This window comes from Salmo salar, chromosome ssa26, assembly GCF_905237065.1.
Source record: "Salmo salar chromosome ssa26, Ssal_v3.1, whole genome shotgun sequence".
NCBI classification, from domain to species: Eukaryota; Metazoa; Chordata; class Actinopteri; order Salmoniformes; family Salmonidae; genus Salmo; species Salmo salar.
In genome coordinates this window covers 40,281,160-40,302,747 of record NC_059467.1, presented here as the reverse complement: position 1 = coordinate 40,302,747, position 21,588 = coordinate 40,281,160, and the positions used below count along the sequence as shown (strand labels likewise).

The window sequence follows — 21,588 nt, the reverse complement described above, 5'->3', positions numbered from 1 at the left end:
GGCTTGTAACAAAAAATAAAAAATTAGCAGTAAGTTTTAGTTGTCTTTTTGCACTGAGTCAATTCCTCACGCTGCTGTTTCCAACGTCTTATCATCGACTCATTAAGACCAAGCTCCCGTGCAGCAGCTCTATTTCCTTTTCCAACAGCCAGATCAATCGCCTTCAACTTGAAAGCTGCATCATATGCATTTCTCCGTGTCTTTGCCATGGTGAGGGTGACAAAATGACTACGTAATCAGAATGATGGGAAGTTTGAGAGCGCTCGATTTAATCTAAACAGTAAACTAAAAAGTTGTTTGACCTTAACCCGTTAAGCAATTTCATTGGTCTAATGAAAGCTTCATGCCGCAAAAAAACTGACACGTCACAGAATGTGTTTTTTGGAGAAAAAAATAAAATTGAAAGTGGGAAAAATCCATATATTAGCCGCGTCATTGTTTAAGCCGCGAGGTTCAAAGCCTGGGAAAAAAGTTGCAGCTTATAGTCCGGAATTTACGGTTATTTGAAAGCGTACAGGTCCATTATTTCTACATACTTTCAATCTAGTTTTAGACGATCAAGAGTGGCCTGATGTTTATTTATTACCCAAAATAATCAGTCCCCCACCCCCCTAAAAAAACCTCCCGCAGGCCAGATTGAATGGGATCTGGACTGCATGGCCATATGCTGCCCACCCTTGGGGTAGTCCAACAAAGAGCATGCCGCGTCTACTGTCACGCTCGCAGACGTGACAGTAGAGTGGAAAAAGCCAACCATGCGGAAACTCATTCATTATTTAGTGGGACTGCCTGTCTAAGCACTAACTTACCTCATATTACATTTTAGTCATTTAGCAGACGCCCTTATCCAGAGCGACTTACAATTAGTGCATTCATCCTGAGATCGCTTGGTGAGACAACATATTGCAATCGTAGTACATTTTTCCCTTTATCAGCAAAGTCTGTGCTAGTGGGGAAAAGACGAATTCCGCAAATCTTTTCTTTTTTCTACCTCCTACCCAGGCTTTTTGTGTATGTGAAAATGTTATGTGCTTTAAATGCCATGTCACACTCATTTCGGCTTTTCATCCAGCGTGCCAAGTAAAGGCCCTGGCAGATGCCACGCCCAGGCCCAGCACTGTACCACTACACCAGCTCTCTGGTCACCACTACAGCCTCTGAATTGGCTGTCTGGTCACCACTAAAACCTCTGATTGGATCAGGCCAGGAGACACCTATTCCATAAACCAACCGGCCTATCTGAATGTGACTCAGCAGAAAAGTTAAATGAAATTTAAACAGAGCTGAATTTGTTCAATAAAATTTTCCCCGTTTGTCCCTACTGACTTGAATAAGTCTAGGGATTTATGGGAGAATGAGCAAACTAGTATAGCTCTGCATACGTCTCAACATGCACTTGCACATTTAGATCCCGACTCCCCTCAGGATCATTATTGAGGGCAGATGTTGGCTCTAGATGTGAGGGATAACCAGATGGATTAATGATTCAACCACATCTAATTGAGATGAATGGAAGCATCCTGTTTGGTGGAAAGCTGCTGTTCTTCTTAAAGAAAGAGAGCAGCTTAATCTCTGCCCTTTCAGATTGGGGCTGTGTGCGGTCGTTGTTTGTATAGAAGACTAAATCCCTTAGCATATCTTGCTGTGAGGTCCTTCACAGTGACATGGTACACCTAATGTTTCTGGGTGGATGGTTCTAAAGGTAGTAAGAAGAGGATCAAGACTTGCCACTGAGATGTACAGCAAAAGCTACTCTCTACACACCCAGTCCATGTCACTTGGTGCTGAGCAAGGAGAAATTGTAGGTGAAAAGCACCCCGATTCTATTCGACTTGTCCAAACAAACTCAAACACAATATTATCCAAAGTTTTGTCAAGTAAATGTTTGCTTGGGAGCATTTGTAGCGTGGGAGGGTTGGGCTACTCATTTTTCATTTCCAGAAATAACCATGACGTGTTCCTCCTATGGCTTTCAGCATGACTGCCTCTTAGCTGCAGCCTCCAACCGACCTAGTCTTACAAGCACCGCTGCTCCCAGAGAAGAGATGAGAGGAGAGACCTCCCCCGTCCTCTCATGTGTTTATTGAAAGAACTTTGTTCCAGAGCAACATTATCTGTAGCCCTTTTCCCCATACACCGGTATAGATGGATCAGTCATATGACTCGTCTGTAGCCCTTTTCCCCATACACCGGTATAGATGGATCAGTCACATGACTCGTCTGTAGGCGTGTCATACACCGGTATAGATGGATCAGTCACATGACTGGTCTGTAGGCGTGTCATACACCGGTATAGATGGATCAGTCACATGACTGGTCTGTAGGCGTGTCATACACCGGTATAGATGGATCAGTCATATGACTCGTCTGTAGCCCTTTTCCCCATACACCGGTATAGATGGATCAGTCACATGACTGGTCTGTAGGCGTGTCATACACCGGCATAGATGGATCAGTCACATGACTGGTCTGTAGGCGTGTCATACACCGGTATAGATGGATCAGTCACATGACTGGTCTGTAGGCGTGTCATACACCGGCATAGATGGATCAGTCACATGACTGGTCTGTAGGCGTGTCATACACCGGTATAGATGGATCAGTCACATGACTGGTCTGTAGGCGTGTCATACACCGGCATAGATGGATCAGTCACATGACTGGTCTGTAGGCGTGTCATACACCGGCATAGATGGATCAGTCACATGACTGGTCTGTAGGCGTGTCATACACCGGCATAGATGGATCAGTCACATGACTGGCCTGTAGGCGTGTCATACACCGGCATAGATGGATCAGTCACATGACTGGCCTGTAGGCGTGTCATACACCGGCATAGATGGATCAGTCACATGACTGGCCTGTAGGCGTGTCATACACCGGCATAGATGGATCAGTCACATGACTGGCCTGTAGGCGTGTCATACACCGGCATAGATGGATCAGTCACATGACTGGTCTGTAGGCGTGTCATACACCGGTATAGCAAAATGGATCAGTCACATGTAACTGGCCTGATTAGGCGTTCATACACGCGGTATAGATGGATCAGTCATATGACTGGTCTGTAGGCGTGTCATACACCGGCATAGATGGATCAGTCATATGACTCGTCTGTAGCGGCCTTTTCCATACACCGGCATAGATGGATCAGTCACATGCTGGCCTGTAGGCGTGGTCATACACCGGCATAGATGGTCAGTCACATGACTCGGGGTCGCTGTAGTTCTTCTTGTCTTCAGCAGTTGATTTATCCGTAGTTCATATACTTAATATTGTATCATAGCTTCCCCAGTATATTATATAAGTTATGCAAACAAATAGCCAGTTCAACCCTAACAGTAGGCGGTTCATACACCGGCATAGATGGATCAGTCACATGACTGGTCTGTAGGCGTGTCATACACCGGCATAGATGGATCAGTCACGTGACAGCTCTGTAGGCGTGTCTGCAGGCAGTCAATGGTGCTCTAGGGCTGACTGGCTGGGACAGGTTGACAGGGACAGGTTGCTGTTAAGTTGGCTTTTGCTCTGCCCATCTTCCTCTTGCTCATTCACCACAGGACCTAAACACGGGACTGTTTCTACGGTGATTCTCAAAATACTGAATGTTTTAGTTATACTTAATATGTGCCCTTAATATAATATCTTCCTTTGTCTCAAAGAAGTAACAGCTTCAACTTAATATTTAATTGTGAGGGTAAGGGTTGCAATGAAGTGCTCTCCCCAGCCCCGGGGGGGAAAAAAATAAAAAAAATAAAAGGTACTACAATCGTATATCAACGATGTTTGGACAGGTGGATGGCTGGATGTGTCCAGATATTGCCCAACACTATTGAGGGTTGAGGATCTTTCTCTTCCATGGACTTAATAAATATTGACTGTAATAACACACAACGCTGCTTGATATAGGCCTACGACAGCTTCACAGTATGAAGTTCTTTTCTCTCTGGGAGTTCAGTAAGTTTGGAAATTCCCCTGCATATCAGAAAATCCCTGTGGGCATGTCTGGACTTGTTTCGGAGAGAACAAGAGTTTCCTTGTCAGCTATTGGTGGTTGGCATTTTCCAGGCTATCCAAACTCCTTTCTCCGGCCAAACGCTACGACACGCCCACGGACATTAGTTGCTTCTCCACAATGAGTCTGGATCTAAGCACCTCCCCAATGATTTCTAGAACGCAAACACATTCTAACCGTTTGGATTGATCCCTAAACCGATGGGTTGGACCAGAGCCAGAACACACGTGGGTAAACCAGCGTTTTGAGAATGTGTCACTGGCTTTGATACTCTGATTTGGTTTGAAATGATCTGATGACTGTTTTGTACAACACCCCTCATTTTGACATCCCCCACAAACAACTTTAATCATAGCAATCTCAGTATGTAGCGAACAAAGAGCAGTGGAAAAATTCAATTTGAGTCGTCAGGCAAGGTTGGCATATGGTAGTAGTTTTTAAAATGGTGCAACAGTTGATACATTTTTATTTGGTTTGTAAAACATCTCAATACCATGAGTAGAGAACAGGAGCACCTTGTTCAGAATTATAAGCACAGTGCTGCAGTGTTAGGAGAATATCTGATGTGCACAATGGCTTGAAAGTGGATACTAATGGTTCATCAAAGCGCTCTCCCGCCAGCCAATCCTTCCCATAAATTCATGTTTTATTGCCGTAAGGCCCAGGCTGCTCAGTCATCTGTCCAGGATGGATGAAGTCTGCTTCCGCTGCAGTAATGACTTGTTTGGCCACCTGTGTCGCTTGTATTTTAGGCCTGACAAACTAGATTTGGTGAGGTAAACCTGTCCTTTATTGTCTCCCTGATTATGATATGTCATTGACAGAACTGAACATCAGTCTACAGCAGGATCAAAATGTCCCAGTTAGCTAAATCTACTCCACCATGCATCTTCTGCCCCTTGGCAGTGAAATGGGAGGTCCTGTTTGAAGCCTCTTATTAGCCCTTGTTCACAGCTCATCCCCATGGTGCCACTTGGTTTTTCACTCCTGCCTTGGCTCCCCGCGAGCACCCGAGATGTCAATGCCTACTCCTGTTTCACAATTGGCAACCTACAAAACAGGCTAATTGGCCCCCGACACAGCACAAAATAGAACCTGTTCCAGCTGTATTTCCCCCCCCTAGTGTACAGTTCCTTCAGAAAATATTCACACCCTTTGACTTTTTCCACATTTTGTTCTGTTACGAAGTGGGTTTAAAATTGGTTTAATTGTCAGTTTATGTCAACAATCTACCAAAAGTAGTCAGTCAAAGTGGGATTTTTTTTCTTCTAGCATTAGAAATAAATTACTGAAAAATCAAACACTATCTTGATTCGTTAAGTATTCAACCCCCTGTGTCAATACATTAGAATCACCGTTGGCAGTGATTACAGCAGTGAGTCTTTCTGGGAAAGTCTCTAAGAGCTTTCCACACCTCCAGTCATGTTTGTGCCTGTGAGATTTAGTCTGAGTAGAAGCATTGTCTTTTCTAGCAGTTGAAATGCAAACAGAAAACAACCTAGCTTGTGAATAAAACAACGTAATTAGCCAAGAAACACAAGGACAAAGTCTCACTTCAGCAGACATCCGGTTTATGCCGGTGCGCAGCTCTTCACGTCCGCATAGCCGCCAGCCAGGCAGTGCTGCTGCGCAAGATGGAATAGGCTATATAGGATTCATAGTTCTTTGACTTTGTGCGATTAATTTGCCAGCTATGATCCAAAACAGCAGAAATACTTTGAAAACAGCTGCTGCAGCAGCTTTTATTTGACTGTAAATGTGATAGGTAAGTACGATTTTTATTGACAAATGCGAGTGAAATGCTCGCACTGTGGAGCCCTGACCACCCGCCAACGTGTCTGGTGAAATAGACATCTTACCCGCCAATGTCAAGATCTACCCGCAGGTAGCGGGTGTTCATTTTAGGCCCCGTTGGTTGTTGATCATTACTAGACAACAGGTCTTGCCATACATTTTCAAGCAGATTGAAGTCTTCACAGTCTTCTTGGTAAGCAACTCCAATGTGGATTTGGCCTAGTGTTTTACTTTATTGGCCTGCTGAAAGGTGAATTTATCTCCCAGTGTCTGGTGGAAAGCAAACTGAACCAGGTTTTCCTCTAGGACTTTGCCTGTGCTTAGCTCCATTCAGTTTATTTTTTATCCTGAAACTTCCCAGTCCTTAACATTTAGAAGCGTACCCATAACATGATGCAGACACCACTATGCTTGAAAATATGAGGAGTGGTACACAGTAATGTGTTGTATTGGATTTGCCCCAAACATATCACTTTGATTCAGGACATAAAGTTAATTGCCCTGCCACATTCTTTGCAGTATTACTTTAGTGCCTTGTTGCAAACAGGATGCATTTTTTAAATATTTTTGATTCTGTACAGGCTTCCTTTTCACTCAATTAGGTTAATATTGTGGATATTGATGATCCATACTCAGTTTTCTCCTATCACAGCCATTAATAAACTCTAACTGTTTAAAGTCACCATTGGCCTCAGTGATATCCCTGAGCGGTTTCCTTCCTCTTCGGCAACAGACTTAGGAAGCATCTCTGTAGTGACTGGGTGTGTTGATACACCATCCGAAGTGTAATTAATAACTTCACCATGCTCAAAGGGATATTCAATGTCTTCTTTTTTTATTTGAACCCATCTGCCCTTTGCGAGGCATTGGAAAACCTCCCTGGTCTTTGTGGTTGAATCTGTGTTTGAAATTCCCTGCTCAACTGAGGGATCTTACAGATAATTGTATGTGTGGGGTACATAGATGAGCTAGTCATTCAAAGATCTTGTTAAATGCTATTGTTGCACACAGCGAGTCCTTTCAACTTATGTGACTTGTTAAGCACATTTTTACTCCTGAACTTATTTAGGCTCAACCATAAAGGGGTTGAATACTAATTGACTCAAGATATTTCACCTTTTCATTTAATTAATTTGTATAAAATGAAATGTTCATTCCACTTTCATAATATGGGTAATTGTGTGTAGGTGAGTGACAAAAAAGTATTATCAATTTTTAAATTCAGGCTGTAACACAAGGAAATGAGGCAAAAGTAAAGGGGTGTGACTACTTTCTGAAGGCGCTGTAGATGCTAGCTGATAAAACTCACTCATTCTGTCAGATTTCTTCTTTCCCTGTGTCATTGGATCTTGTCATCGTTATCTAATTTACCAATCAGGGGTTGGTAGTGATTGTGCTGGTTCTTAAAAGTTCACTTTCTCAGGTATTTTGAATTCAGGTGACCAATCTCTACTGGGGGTTAGCCATGAATAATGAACAAATCATTATACAGCATCAGATTGAACTGGATAGGAAAGCATTTTTTTAAATTTTTTGTTGCTTGAAGTTTGGTTGTATGGTTTTTGTTTTGAATTGTTTGACTGGATTGTTTTGTCTGTTGTGTAGAGGTCACCGTCTGGGCAGCAATAGCCTACTTCCCAATATTATGATTCGACTCGTGACTGGGAAATGTTTGTCATCTGTTAAAATGGAGAACACTGCCAACATTGAATGTCAGACATTCTCATTCAACCATTGAATTTTGAGAATTTTCACCTCTACAGCTTTTAGCGATTTAGAAAATACTTGTGTTGATTTGAAAAATGTTGCCTATGCAATATTTAACTGAGTCAATTGAATGCTTTGTATTTTTGTTAAGAGTTTGAGTTCTTCACAGAATCAACTCACAGCCTACACATTAACTCCTTTGTGACTTTTACCAGTGTCGATGCTCAATACCAGTGGTGTAAAATAATTTAAAGTACTGCTTAAGTAGTTTTGGGCTATCTGTACTGTGCTTTACTATTTATATTTTAGATTTTTTTTTTTACTGTTAATCCACTACATTCCTAAAGAAAATAATGTACTTTGGTACATTAAATGGTACAATTCAAACACTTATCAAGAGAACATCCCTACTGCCTCGGATCAGGCAGACTCACTAAACCAAAATGCTTCTGGCTATCTGTAAAAAAAGAGAATTTAATTGTGCCGTCTGGTTTGCTTATTATAAGGAATGGGAAATGATTTCAACTTTTACTTTTGATACTAAAGTATATTTTAGCAATTACATTTACTTTTGATACTTACGTATATTTAAAACCAAATACTTTTAGTCATATAGTATTTTGCTGGGTGACTTTCACTTTTTTTTATTGAGTTATTAACTATAAAGGTATCTTTTACTCAAGTATGACAACTGGGTACCTTTTCCACCAGTGCTGAATACATCGCTCCTCACACTGGCCATACACAACCTAAAGATGTGTTCATCACACAACCTTTAGAAAGTCAACATATGAGCCCTCTACAACAGGGGTTCCCAAACTTTTTTCACTCGGGCCCCTCCTTCCAGCATTGGAACATTCCACGTCTATTTCTATTGTCACATGCACTGTTCATGACACACATTGTTCACACACCTCTTGTTGGCGGAGAGAACATTTTGCAGGTTTAAAGCTTATTTCTTGCAATTTTACACGTTGCCATTCTGCCTAATGTGTATTCATGTGTTAGAGTGACTCAAACATTACAACAAAATCTTGGGGGTAACAGAAAAATGTTAACTGACATGGGCTAGTTGATCTGCAGATTTCTTACATGTTTTAAATATCTCTCTGAGGAATGCAATGACTGACATGTCAAGAGGAAAACTGATTATGCGCTACCCAATTTCTAAATTGAACCTTTTGCATTCTACTATTACAACTTTCAAGAGTAAGTTAAAAGCAGAACTGAGTTATTTCAAACACTTCCGACTTCAAAAAGGCTTTACGGCAAAAGCATAACATTAGATTATGTTAGGATAGTGCCTAGAAAAGAAAAACCACACAGCCATTTTCCAAGCAAGGAGAGGCGTCACAAAAACCAGAAATACAGCTAAAATTAATCACTAACCTTTGATCTTAATCAGATGGCACTCATAGGACTAAATGTTACACAATACATGTATGTTTTTGCTCTAAAGTTCATATTTATATCCAAAAAACCCATTTTACATTGGCATGTAATGTTCAGAAATGTTTTGCCTCCCAATACTTCCGGTGAATGAGCACATCAATTTACAGAAATACTCATCATAAACGTTAATAAAATATTCAACAGTTATTCAAAGAATTATAGATGCACTTCTCCTTAATGCAACCGCTGTGTCAGATTTCAAAAAAGCTTTACGGTGAAAGCAAATTTTGCAAAAATCTGAGTACAGCGCTCAGATATCAAAACAAGCCATACAGATACCTGCCATTTTGGAGTCAACAGAAATGACAAAAATTACATTATAAATATTCACTTACCTTTTGATCTTCATCGGAATGCACTCCCAGGAATCCAAGTTCCAGAATAAATGTTAGTTTTGTTCGATAAAGTCCATCCTTTATGTCCAAATACCTTCTTTTTGTTCACGCGTTTAGTCCACTACTACGATGTATAGCATCAATCTTTAGGATGTTTTTATCATAAATCTTCAGTAATATTCCAACCGGACAATTCCAATGTCTTCAAAAAAGAAAAGGAACACAGCTAACTCTCACGTGAGTGCGCACCACTGAGCTCACGTCATTTTCTCAGTCGTCTACTTCCAGGAGCTCTTATTCTCTCCCTATTCACAGTAGAAGCATGAAACAACGTTCTAAAGACTTGACATCTAGTGGAAGCCTTAGGAAGTGCAAAACGAACCCTAAGTCACTGTATACTGTATAGGCAATCACTTGAAAAACTACAAACCTCAAATCCAACCAGGAAGTGTGGAAATCTTTCTCAGGTTTCTGCCTGCCATATGAGTTCTGTTATACTCAGACATTATTCAAACAGTTTTAGAAACTTCAGAGTGTTTTCTATCCAAATCTACTAATAATATGCATATCCTACCTTCTGAGCCTGAATAGCAGGCAGTTTACTACGGGCACGCCTTTCATCCGGACGTCAAAATACTGCCCCCTACCCTAGAGAAGTTACACATCAAATACACTAGACATTTTAAATCTCCAACATTGTGGGAAAGTTCTCATGCAACAGGGTGATCAAATTTAAGATCTTACATCTGTAGCCTACATAGAGCATTAGTCTCAACACACAGTTGACCCTGTTTGAACAGTGCCATCCATCTCTGCAGGCTGTTTGGGTTTAGACTACTCCTTTTCCTCTGGTTAGTGCATACCTGGCAGGCATCGGTCTCTGAATTCTGAACCTCCGTGTCTGTGCTACTCCTCCCATCTGGCTGATCTGAGATGAATGATGACTGTGGCTGCCCTGGGTTCAACCTCTCTCATCATTGTCAGGCGAGGTAGAAATAACATGCAAGGCTTTCCCCTCACAAGGCCACTACAGCGCCTCTCATTCCCAGGACTTCAATGCTGCTTTTAGTGCGTGGGTCCACAGGAGTGTAACACAATTCAAATGGTCTATTGAAAACTGGTCAGACCGACCTACATGTGGTTTACTATGTCAGCAGGCAACAGGGCAATAACTAGAAGCTGCCTTTGTATGGTTTTAATAGTCCTCTTCTCCCGCGGTCTCTTTCAGCGGAAGGCCTGCCCCAGGTGTTCTACTTTGGGCCCTGTGGGAAGTATAATGCCATGGTTCTAGAGCTGCTGGGCCCCAGTTTAGAAGACCTCTTTGACCTTTGTGACAGGACCTTCTCACTAAAGACTGTATTAATGATTGCCATTCAGCTGGTGAGTTCCCAACATCAAATAATGCTATATTTACAAGATGTGTTCAAACTGGTCTACAATTCAAAGGTTGAGGTCAATTTCATGTAATTCGGACAATTTAGGAGAACTTAATGTGGTAATTAAATGTTTTTTCCCAATTCATGATTTGGAAAGGGGCTTTTTCTTTAATCATGAATTCATCCCCGGAAAATAATTGGATTATAATTGACCCCAATCCTGCTGAGATCAGATTTTTTTTTTGGTCGAATTTCTGTTTCCTGATTGATTAACTTATTGGTCTAGTCTGTGTGTACCCATGCAGAGTTCAGTAGGCCACTCTGTTACTGACTGTCCTGTGACTTTCCTATTCAGATCTCCCGGATGGAGTATGTGCACTCTAAAAACCTCATCTACAGAGACGTAAAGCCTGAAAACTTTCTCATCGGACGCGGAGGATGCAAAAAAGACCACATTATCCACATCATTGACTTTGGCCTGGCCAAAGAGTACATCGACCCAGAAACCAAAAAACACATCCCCTACCGGGAGCACAAGAGCTTAACCGGGACGGCCCGATACATGTCCATCAACACACATTTGGGAAAAGGTATGTCTGGTTTGCCAAGAATTTCGAAGGGGTGATTTACGTAAATGTTAGACACTGCTTTGTCAGCATGCTAGTGTTGTGAAACTTGGTTATGAGGTGTTTACTTTTTGATAAATCATGTCTGCTTGGATTTGGCCAATGAGTAGGCAACATTTCTTTGTCAAGAGCTTTTTTTTTTTTTTTCAATAAATGTTGGCAAGGTTGCAAATACTAAGTATAACTTAGCCAGGGTTTATGAGTGACTAGGGCCCTTGGACTGTTATCACAAAAAGGGAGGCAGCTTCGCAGAAAAAGGTTGGGGTTAAATCAAGTTAAGGAAATTCTAATCATGGCTCACTGCGTTTTCTTCCTTTTGAAGTGACTCACTGGTTTTTGTTAATAGAACAAAGTCGTCGAGACGACCTGGAAGCCTTGGGTCACATGTTCATGTACTTCCTCCGTGGGAGTCTACCGTGGCAAGGACTAAAGGTATGTCAGCAGGTCCTCTGAGATTTCCCACTTGTGCTGCGTTTGTAGCAACGTACAGATGTTAAACTTTATGTGGTTCTTTCACAGGCTGATACACTGAAAGAACGATACCAGAAGATCGGAGACACGAAAAGAAACACTCCCGTTGAGGTTCTCTGTGAGAGCTTCCCAGGTACAGCCTGACCATTTCTCTCATCCAACTCTAAAGTTGTTTTCAATGCAACATGTTCTGTATTTTTTTATTTTTACAATTTGATGATGGTAATTTAGCTAGTTGTAGGCCAGAGTGCTTTTGGAGCCCCATGACTATGCTTCAGGATGTTGTATTGTTCCTCACATTACACAATGGTGCAGATGACTCATTCAAATCTACATCTACATTGGGTGTTTGCTGTTACAGAGGAGATGGCCACCTATTTGCGTTATGTAAGACGGTTGGATTTCTTTGAAAAGCCTGACTACGAATACCTGAGGACCCTGTTTACAGAGCTGTTTGAACGGAAAGGATACACCTTTGATTACACCTACGACTGGGTCGGCAGGCAGATAGTATGTATCTCCACTCACTCATTGGGGGGGAAACATAGAGCAGGCCTAAGTATTTTAGCTACAATTTAACACTGGTTTACTGTTGTACCACATAGCCAACACCAGTGGGGACTGTCAACATGGACTCTGGGGCATCTGCCATCACGAGAGAGAGCCACCCGCACAGAGACCGGCCCTCGCAGCACCAACCCATGAGGAATCAGGTAAGCTGGACCTCCACTTTCCCAGAGCTGCCAGTTCAACTGGCTCTGGAGACCCCTGATCCACACTGATGATTTGACAAGGGAGTGCCCTAACCACAGTATTTTTCAATTAAGGCGCAAGCACCATAATGGCTGCTACGTTACCCCTTTAGTTACTATGCACCTAGCCTCTGGAATAGCCTGCCGGAGAACCTGAGGGGGACCGAAACTGTGGACATATTTTAAAGGGATCTTAAAACACATTTAACTGCTTTTCCTTAGGGTGCTTTTTAGTCTTTCAGTTTTTGTTTAGTTTTTTTTTTATCCTCTGTTGTAAATATTTATTTTGTACTATTTTTTTCTTTTTTTCTGTAAAGCGCATTGCATCCATGTCTATATAAATAAAGCTTGATTTGATTAGAGTAACTTACATCCTCCAACACTGAACCCTCCTCCTCCTCCTCACTGAAGAGCAAGTTTTAGAATTTTCTTGGGTGTGGTGGGGAGGAACTACAGCAGCTCCAGGCCGTAACCCACTGAGTCAGACTCATCATTCTTACTCTGTTAAATAAACAATGGTGGTTGGATCCCACAGCTGCAGCCAACTGTGACGCTTATTATGCATGCAAGACTGCGGGGCTTGTTTGACGCACATAATGGCAAAGATGCATGTGTATAAATCTCCTGGCATTTAACGGAACATTAAAGGTATATCTGGGATTTAACTGTTTTGTATTTCCTGGTTCAAAATGTTATGTATAATTGTGTTCCTTCCGAAAGTAAGTTTAATGCTAACTTTATTTGCCAGTGCACAGTGGCTTTGAACCCTTTGACAAGCATTTGATTCATAAGGGACTACCTTTAACCTTTTGCACATGCCACCTCTGCATGCATTCTTCAACACTGGCCAAATACCAAAGAGGGCAATCAGGCTTTGAGGAAGTTAACCATCACCTCACCACAGTCACATCACAATGGGAAATCTCAGTCTGAACCTAGCTCACACGCTGAATGTTGCTAATTGATATGCAGACACTTCTATCGTTCTTACTCTGTTAAATAAACTGCCAAAAGAGACGTACAGTGGCAAGAAAAAGTATGTGAACCCTTTGGAATTACCTGGATTTCTGCATAAATTGGTCATACAATTTGATCTGATCTTCATCTAAGTCACAACAATAGACAAACGCAGTATGCTTAAACTAATAACAAACAATTATATGTTTTCATGTCTATTGAACACACCGTATAAACATTCACAGTGCAGGGTGGAAAAAGTATGTGAACCCTTGGATTTAATAACTGGTTGACCCTCCTTTGGCAGCAATAACCTCAATCGAAGTTTTCTGTAGTTGCAGATCAGACCTGCACAACGGTCAGGAGGAATTTTGGACCATTCCTCTTAACAAAACTGTTTCAGATCAGCAATATTCTTGGGTTGACTGGTGTGACCTGCTCTTTTAAGGTCATGCCACAGCATCTCAAATCGGGTTGAGGTCAGGACTCTGACTGAGCCACTCCAGAAGGCATATTTTCTTCTGTTGACGCCATGCTGTTAAGTTACTTCTGTGTTTTTTGTCGTTGTCCTGTTGCATCACTCAACTTCTGTTGAGGTTTAATTGGCGGACAGGTAGCCTTACATTCTCCTGCAAAATGTCTTGATAAACTTGGGAATTCATTTTTCTCTTGATGATAGCAAGCTGTCCAGGCCCTGAGGCAGCAAAGCAGCCCCAAATCATGACGCTCCCTCCACCATACTTTACAGTTGGCATGAGGTTTTGATGTTGGTGTGCTGTGCCTTTTTTTCTCCACACATAGTGTTGTGTGTTCCTTCCAAACAACTCAACTTTAGTTTCATCTGTCCACAGAATATTTTGCCAGTAGTGCTGTGGAACATCCAGATGCTCTTCTGCCTTCAGATGTGCAGCAATGTTTTTTTGGACAGCAGTGGCTTCTTCCGTGGTGTCATCCCATGAACACCATTCTTGTTTAGTGTTTTACTTATCGTAGACTCGTCCACAGAGATGTTAGCATGTTCCAGAGATTTCTTTGTCTTTAGCTGACACTAAGATTCTTCTTAACCTCATTGAACATTCTGCACTGTGCTCTTGTAGTCATCTTTGCAGGACGGCCACTCCTAGAGAGAGTAGCAACAGTGCTGAACTTTCTCCATTTATAAACATTTTGTCTTACCGTGGACTGATGAACACCAAGGCTTTTAGAGATACTTTTTAACCCTTTCCAGCTTTATGCTAGTCAACAATTCTTAATCTTGGATCTTCTGAGATCTCTTTTGTCCGAGGCATGGTTCACATCAGGCAATGCTTCTTGTCAATAGCAAACTCAAATTTTGTATGTGCTTTTTATAGGGCAGGGCAGCTCTAACCAATATCTCCAATCTCGTCTCAATGATTGTTCTCCAGGTTAGTTAACTCCTGACTCCAATTAGCTTTTGGAGAAGTAATTAGCCTAGGGGTTCACATACTTTTTCCAACCTACACTGTGAGTGTTTAAATTATGTATTCTATATAGACAAGAAAAATACAATAATTTGAGTGTTATTAGTTTAAGCAGACTGTGTTTGTCTGTGGTGACTTCGATAAAAATCAGATTTAAAAAATGGACCAATTTATGCAGAAATCCAAATAATTCCAAAGGGTTTACATACTTTTTCTTGCCACTGTATTCATGTATTACAGTCCCGTTGATTGAATCCTTCATGTAGTCAACTGCCCTGTGTTTATTCTGTCGTGTGATGACTGGTTCACTCAGGGCCAAATCCCAACTTGTGAAGCGCACGCCTTACTCTAACTTAGTTTTGTGTATAGCACACATTGATTTCAGTGGGGGAGATTTAAGCAAATGTTTGAGTGGAATGTGCGTAGCGCCAAGTTAGTATCCGGCCCTCGGTCACTAATGCAGTTTCCTGCTTCGCCTTTTTTATTCATCTCTGCTTTGTTTCTTTTCTCGTGCCGCTTTGCATGACACCTGGTCACGCCCCCACCCATTCCACCCAAACTCGCAACGACCCATCCCACCCTCACTCCCTTTCCCTTCCATCACTACCACAACTCCCTGAGCAGACGGCAGCTTCTGACCGGAGGGGAGCATGGGAAGTGCAGCCCAGTCGGACAAACTCCTCCTACATGGCCTCCCACCTGGCATCGGACAGGCACGGGGGCTCAGTGCAGGTACACTACAACTCCACGTTGACCCATCAGTCCGTTGTCCACTTCCCCCTCCGCCCCCTGTTTCCTCACATGGTGTGCCGGGGTCCACCACAAGTATGTCCATGGCATATGTTACACATCAGTGGCATACTTGAGTCTGGAGGTGTGTGTGCGAGAGCTAGAGATTTGGTGTGTGTGTGTGCTCACACATCTTTTGTCCTAAAGCTGATGGCCCTTGGTCTTCTTTCCCTGTGTTTTTGGAAAGACAAGCTTCGAAACCGGTCACGACTGGTTATGACAAACTAATCTGGAGGCGAAAGAAACAAACACCTGTTCATTAGGTGAGGCGCTGGCTGGTGGAGTAGAACACCTGTTTATTAGGTGAGGTGCTGGCTAGCAGAGTAGAACACCTGTTTATTAGGTGAGGTGCTGGCTAGCGGAGTAGAACACCTGTTTATTAGGTGAGGTGCTGGCTAGCGGAGTAGAACACCTGTTTATTAGGTGAGGTGCTGGCTAGCGGAGTAGAACACCTGTTTATTAGGTGAGGGCTGGCTGGTGTAGAACACCTGTTTAGGTGAGGTGCTGGCTGGCGGAGTAGAACACCTGTTTAGGTGAGGTGCTGGCTGGCAGAGTAGAACACCTGTTATAAGGGAGGCCACCTCGAGGCTCAGATTGAAAACACGTTCATTAGGTGAGGCGCTGGCTGGTGGAGAAAAACACCTGTTTATTAGGTGAGTGTGCTGGCTAGCAGAGTAGAACACCTGTTTATTAGGTGGAGGTGCTGGCTACGGAGTAGAACACCCTGTTTATTAGGTGAGGTGCTGGCTGGCGGAGTAGAACACCTGTTTATTAGGTGAGGTGCTGGCTAGCGGAGTAGAACACCTGTTTATTAGGTGAGGCGCTGGCTGGTGGAGTAGAACACCTGTTTATTAGGTGAGGTGCTGGCTAGCAGAGTAGAACACCTGTTTATTAGGTGAGGTGCTGGCTAGCGGAGTAGAACACCTGTTTATTAGGTGAGGTGCTGGCTAGCGGAGTAGAACACCTGTTTATTAGGTGAGGTGCTGGCTAGCGGAGTAGAACACCTGTTTATTAGGTGAGGCGCTGGCTGGTGGAGTAGAACACCTGTTTAGGTGAGGTGCTGGCTGGCGGAGTAGAACACCTGTTTAGGTGAGGTGCTGGCTGGCGGAGTAGAACACTTGAAAAAGATAAGGAGAGCCACACTCGAGGAGCTCAGATGAAATGACTAAATAACCTAATAACCATGACAAACTGACATTATACAACCAGGTTGATCCTTGTTGTGTTTGGTGCAGTGATAAGAATGCAGGTTGAGTTGACTTGGTTTAGCAATGCATGTTTTTGATTAAATAAATCCTAAATAGGGTAATTCATCATCAAATAATGCCCCTGCATTTTAGGGCTTCAGTATAGTGTGATTTAATGGATGGTCTAATACGTTTATGCCGCACATTTTACTCACACCTCTTGATAAATATTCGGAAAGGTTAATTTAAGATTGAAAAGTACATTAATTTCTTTAAAATGTGAAAAGCTAAAACTGCTTGACAAAGCTTGATAAGATTTCAATAAATACGATTTTGATACAGAACACAATAGATGGTATTACTTGCAGTATACATCGTGTGTGTGTGTGTGTGGTTGTGTTCGTGCGAGCGTCATGGACTGGCACTGTTTTTGAGCGGTGAAGTTGTGGGAACGGTCATTGACTCCACCTGAATCAACCCTCTCTCCGTGTGCCACAGGTGGTCAGTTCAACCAATGGGGAGCTGAATGCCGATGACCCTCTGGCAACCCACTCCAACGCACCAATCACAGTCCAGGCTGAGGTAGAGGTGGTGGATGAGGCCAAGTATGTATCAGCTCAACCCCCCCCCTTTCCATCTCTCTCCAAATCTACTCCCCCTGCTTTACCTCCTCCTCATCTTTCTCTCTCCAACTCCCTCTGCTTCACCTCTCCTCACCTCTCTCTCTCCAACTCCCTCTGCTTCACCTCTCCTCACCTCTCTCTCTCTCCAACTCCCTCTGCTTTACCTCTCCTCACCTCTCTCTCTCCAACTCCCTCTGCTTTACCTCTCCAACTCCCTCTGCTTTACCTCACCTCTCTCTCTCCAACTCCCTCTGCTTCACCTCTCCTCACCTCTCTCTCTCCAACTCCCTCTGCTTTACCTCTCCAACTCCCTCTGCTTTACTCTCTCCTCTCCAACTCCCTCTGCTTCCTCTCCAACTCCCTCTGCTTTACCTCTCTGTTACTCACCTCTCTCTCCAACACTCCCCCACCCTCTCTCCAACCCCTCTGCTTTACCTCACCTCTCTCTCTCCAACTCCCTCTGCTTCACCTCTCCTCACCTCTCTCTCTCCAACTCCCTCTGCTTTACCTCTCACTCTCTCTCTCCAACTCCCTCTGCTTTACCTCTCCACTCACCTCTGCTTACTCTCCAACTCCCTCTGCTTTACCTCTCCAACTCCCTCTGCTTTACCTCTCCAACTCCCTCTGCTTTACCTCTCCAACTCCCTCTGCTTTACCTCTCCAACTCCCTCTGCTTTACCTCTCCAACTCCCTCTGCTTTACCTCTCCAACTCCCTCTGCTTTACCTCTCCAACTCCCTCTGCTTCACCTCTCCAACTCCCTCTGCTTCACCTCTCCTCACCTCTCTCTCTCCAACTCCCTCTGCTTCACCTCTCTCCCTACACTGTCCCCTCTGTGTGTGTTGCTTCTTGGTTGTGTACTTTCTAAGCCTGTGTCCTGCGTGTCCCTATTACAATCCTTTGTCTTGGTAAGGTTGGGACTGCTCCTTTATCCCCCCCCCATCAGATGTCCTCTCACTTCTCATAGGCTCAGTGCAGCAAGAGAAGAACAAGTGAAAACTCCTAGAATGCAATGAGCGTATCAAAACTCGGTGCATATCATGTAATATCATCTCTAGGATTACCCAAAATTAGATGGACCTACTGACATTTTTTGGTGAATGAAATCCCTGTAACATACTCAGCATAGTGAATGCCAACATTGAGTGTTTTGTCCTTCGATATAATCCACCAGTGTCTGTTGTCCCCCAGCCTGGTTCCTCTCTAGGTTTCTTCCTAGGTTCCTGCCTTTCTAGGGAGTTTTTCCTAGCCACCGTGCGTCTGCATTGCTTGCTCTTTGGCATTGCTGACATAAAGGGCTTCATAAAATATGTTTGAAATTGTGAGGTGATTGGTTTGTCTCCCACTTGTTCATTCTAATACCCTTTTGATCTGTTTTCCGCTGGCCCTTTGATTTTCCTGTCATCAATAGACTTCCTCTTTGATATGATCCCACTGCGTTGAAAGCCAGGGCCCCAGAAGACAGTTCAATTAATGTGACAACAGGGTTTCCATAGCAATGAGGTGTAAAGATCTATTTTTCTGTTGTTTCTCTCCCTCCCTCGCTCTCTGGTAATCCTTTCTGCATCCATTCCAAAAGGATTTTAGAAGTCTTGCTTGTGGTAATGAGCGTCCGTGATACAGTATGTTGAAGTAGAGTGAGGTTATACATCAGTTGAATAGTGTCCTTAGAACTAAACAGGTGTAGTTAGTTCTAGAACCTAAGAGTCTGAGCCATTGAGTCTTCAACCTTTTGAACCCTGCCCTCTGTGTCCACTTGTGTATGTAGTCTGTGTGGCATGTTCTGTCCCATCGAATGCTGTATTAATCTGTCTTTTCTCTCTACACTCTTTCTTCTCTGTAGCTGCGTGAAAATGCTCAACCTGTGGTGAGTCCCTCTCTCCTAGTCCATACCATACCCATGGGACAGGACAGGGAGTGGACCAGCCTAGGCTGCTAGTGTAGTTGACGAGTACACACTGTGAAGGGACCCTGCTCTTATACTGTGAAAAACTGATTAAAAAGAATGGTCCATATTTCCACTACTGATATAGGCCAGTGGGTTATAAAATCCTTTTCAGGCAATCTATCTTCTCACTGATACTGATGCTACAGATCAGCTGTATGAGTTAGGTAATATCTAATGATATCATTCTTTAAATAAAACTGGTTTTCATACATTGACTTTAATATAGGCTATTGAGTACTTTCTTTAAAAAAGTATATATATATATATATATTTGGAAATGCTGTCAATTCCTTGTTTTCTGTTATGGAGGCAGCCTTAAATATTGACTAAAACCTACTAGCTAGCAGGGCACCTTTTTAACAAAAAATATTTACTAAAACCTACAAGCTAGCAGGGCACCTTAAATACACTGCTCAAAAAAATAAAGGGAACACTTAAACAACACAATGTAACTCCAAGTCAATCACACTTCTGTGAAATCAAACTGTCCACTTAGGAAGCAACACTGATTGACAATAAATTTCACATGCTGTTGTGCAAATGGAATAGACAACAGGTGGAAGTTATAGGCAATTAGCAAGACACCCCCAATAAAGGAGTGGTTCTGCAGGTGGGGACCACAGACCACTTCTCAGTTCCAATGCTTCCTGGCTGATGTTTTGGTCACTTTTGAATGCTGGCGGTGTTTTCACTCTAGTGGTAGCATGAGACGGAGTCTACAACCCACACAAGTGGCTCAGGTAGTGCAGCTCATCCAGGATGGTACATCAATGCGAGCTGTGGCAAGAAGGTTTGCTGTGTCTGTCAGCGTAGTGTCCAGAGCATGGAGGCGCTACCAGGAGACAGGCCAGTACATCAGGAGACGTGGAGGAGGCCGTAGGAGGGCAACAACCCAGCAGCAGGACCGCTACCTCCGCCTTTGTGCAAGGAGGAGCAGGAGAAGCACTGCCAGAGCCCTGCAAAATGACCTCCAGCAGGCCACAAATGTGCATGTGTCTGCTCAAACGGTCAGAAACAGACTCCATGAGGGTGGTATGAGGGCCCGACGTCCACAGGTGGGGGTTGTGCTTACAGCCCAACACCGTGCAGGACGTTTGGCATTTTCCAGAGAACACCAAGATTGGCAAATTCGCCACTGGCGCCCTATGCTCTTCACAGATGAAAGCAGGTTCACACTGAGCACGTGACAGAGTCTGGAGACGCCGTGGAGAACGTTCTGCTGCCTGCAACATCCTCCAGCATGACCGGTTTGGCGGTGGGTCAGTCATAGTGTGGGGTGGCATTTCTTTGGGGGGCCGCACAGCCCTCCATGTGCTCGCCAGAGGTAGCCTGACTGCCATTAGGTACCGAGATGAGATCCTCAGACCCCTTGTGAGACCATATGCTGGTGCGGTTGGCCCTGGGTTCCTCCTAATGCAAGACAATGCTAGACCTCATGTGGCTGGAGTGTGTCAGCAGTTCCTGCAAGAGGAAGGCATTGATGCTATGGACTGGCCGACCCGTTCCCCAGACCTGAATCCAATTGAGCACATCTGGGACATCATGTCTCGCTCCATCCACCAACGCCACGTTGCACCACAGACTGTCCAGGAGTTGGCGGATGCTTTAGTCCAGGTCTAGGAGGAGATCCCTCAGGAGACCATCCGCCACCTCATCAGGAGCATGCCCAGGCATTGTAGGGAGGTCATACAGGCACGTGGAGGCCACACACACTACTGAGCCTCATTTTGACTTGTTTTAAGGACATTACATCAAAGTTGGATCAGCATGTAGTGTGGTTTTCCACTTTAATTTTGAGTGTGACTCCAAATCCAGACCTCCATGGGTTGATAAATTGGATTTCCATTGATTATTTTTGTGTGATTTTTGTTGTCAGCACATTCAACTATGTAAAGAAAAAATTATTTAAGATTTCTTTCATTCAGATCTAGGATGTGTTGTTTAAGTGTTCCCTTTATTTTTTTGAGCAGTATATTTACTAAAACCTACTAGCTAGCAGGGCATCTTTTTTAATATTTACTAAAACCTACAAGCTAGCAGGGCACCTTTAAATATTTACTAAAACCTACTAGCTAGCAGGGCATCTTTTTTAATATTTACTAAAACCTACTA

The 21,588-nt window shown here is 43.3% G+C and overlaps 1 protein-coding gene across 5 annotated transcripts in view; it reads left to right on the top strand.

The window, feature by feature from the left end:
* Positions 1-21,588, top strand: part of LOC106562785 (casein kinase I) — a 50,374-nt gene that overhangs the window by 22,945 nt on the left and 5,841 nt on the right. For 2 of the 5 annotated variants that reach the window (XM_045709023.1, XM_045709027.1), the window contains 9 exons: positions 10,535-10,686; positions 11,038-11,272; positions 11,655-11,740; positions 11,828-11,912; positions 12,141-12,289; positions 12,385-12,492; positions 15,555-15,662; positions 17,405-17,511; positions 19,372-19,395. In XM_045709023.1, coding sequence (XP_045564979.1) covers positions 10,535-10,686; positions 11,038-11,272; positions 11,655-11,740; positions 11,828-11,912; positions 12,141-12,289; positions 12,385-12,492; positions 15,555-15,662; positions 17,405-17,511; positions 19,372-19,395 — 1,054 coding nt within the window. The remainder of the gene's footprint in view (positions 1-10,534; positions 10,687-11,037; positions 11,273-11,654; positions 11,741-11,827; positions 11,913-12,140; positions 12,290-12,384; positions 12,493-15,554; positions 15,663-17,404; positions 17,512-19,371; positions 19,396-21,588) is intronic. The other 3 variants (XM_045709025.1, XM_045709024.1, XM_045709026.1) reach the window with 3 other exon arrangements.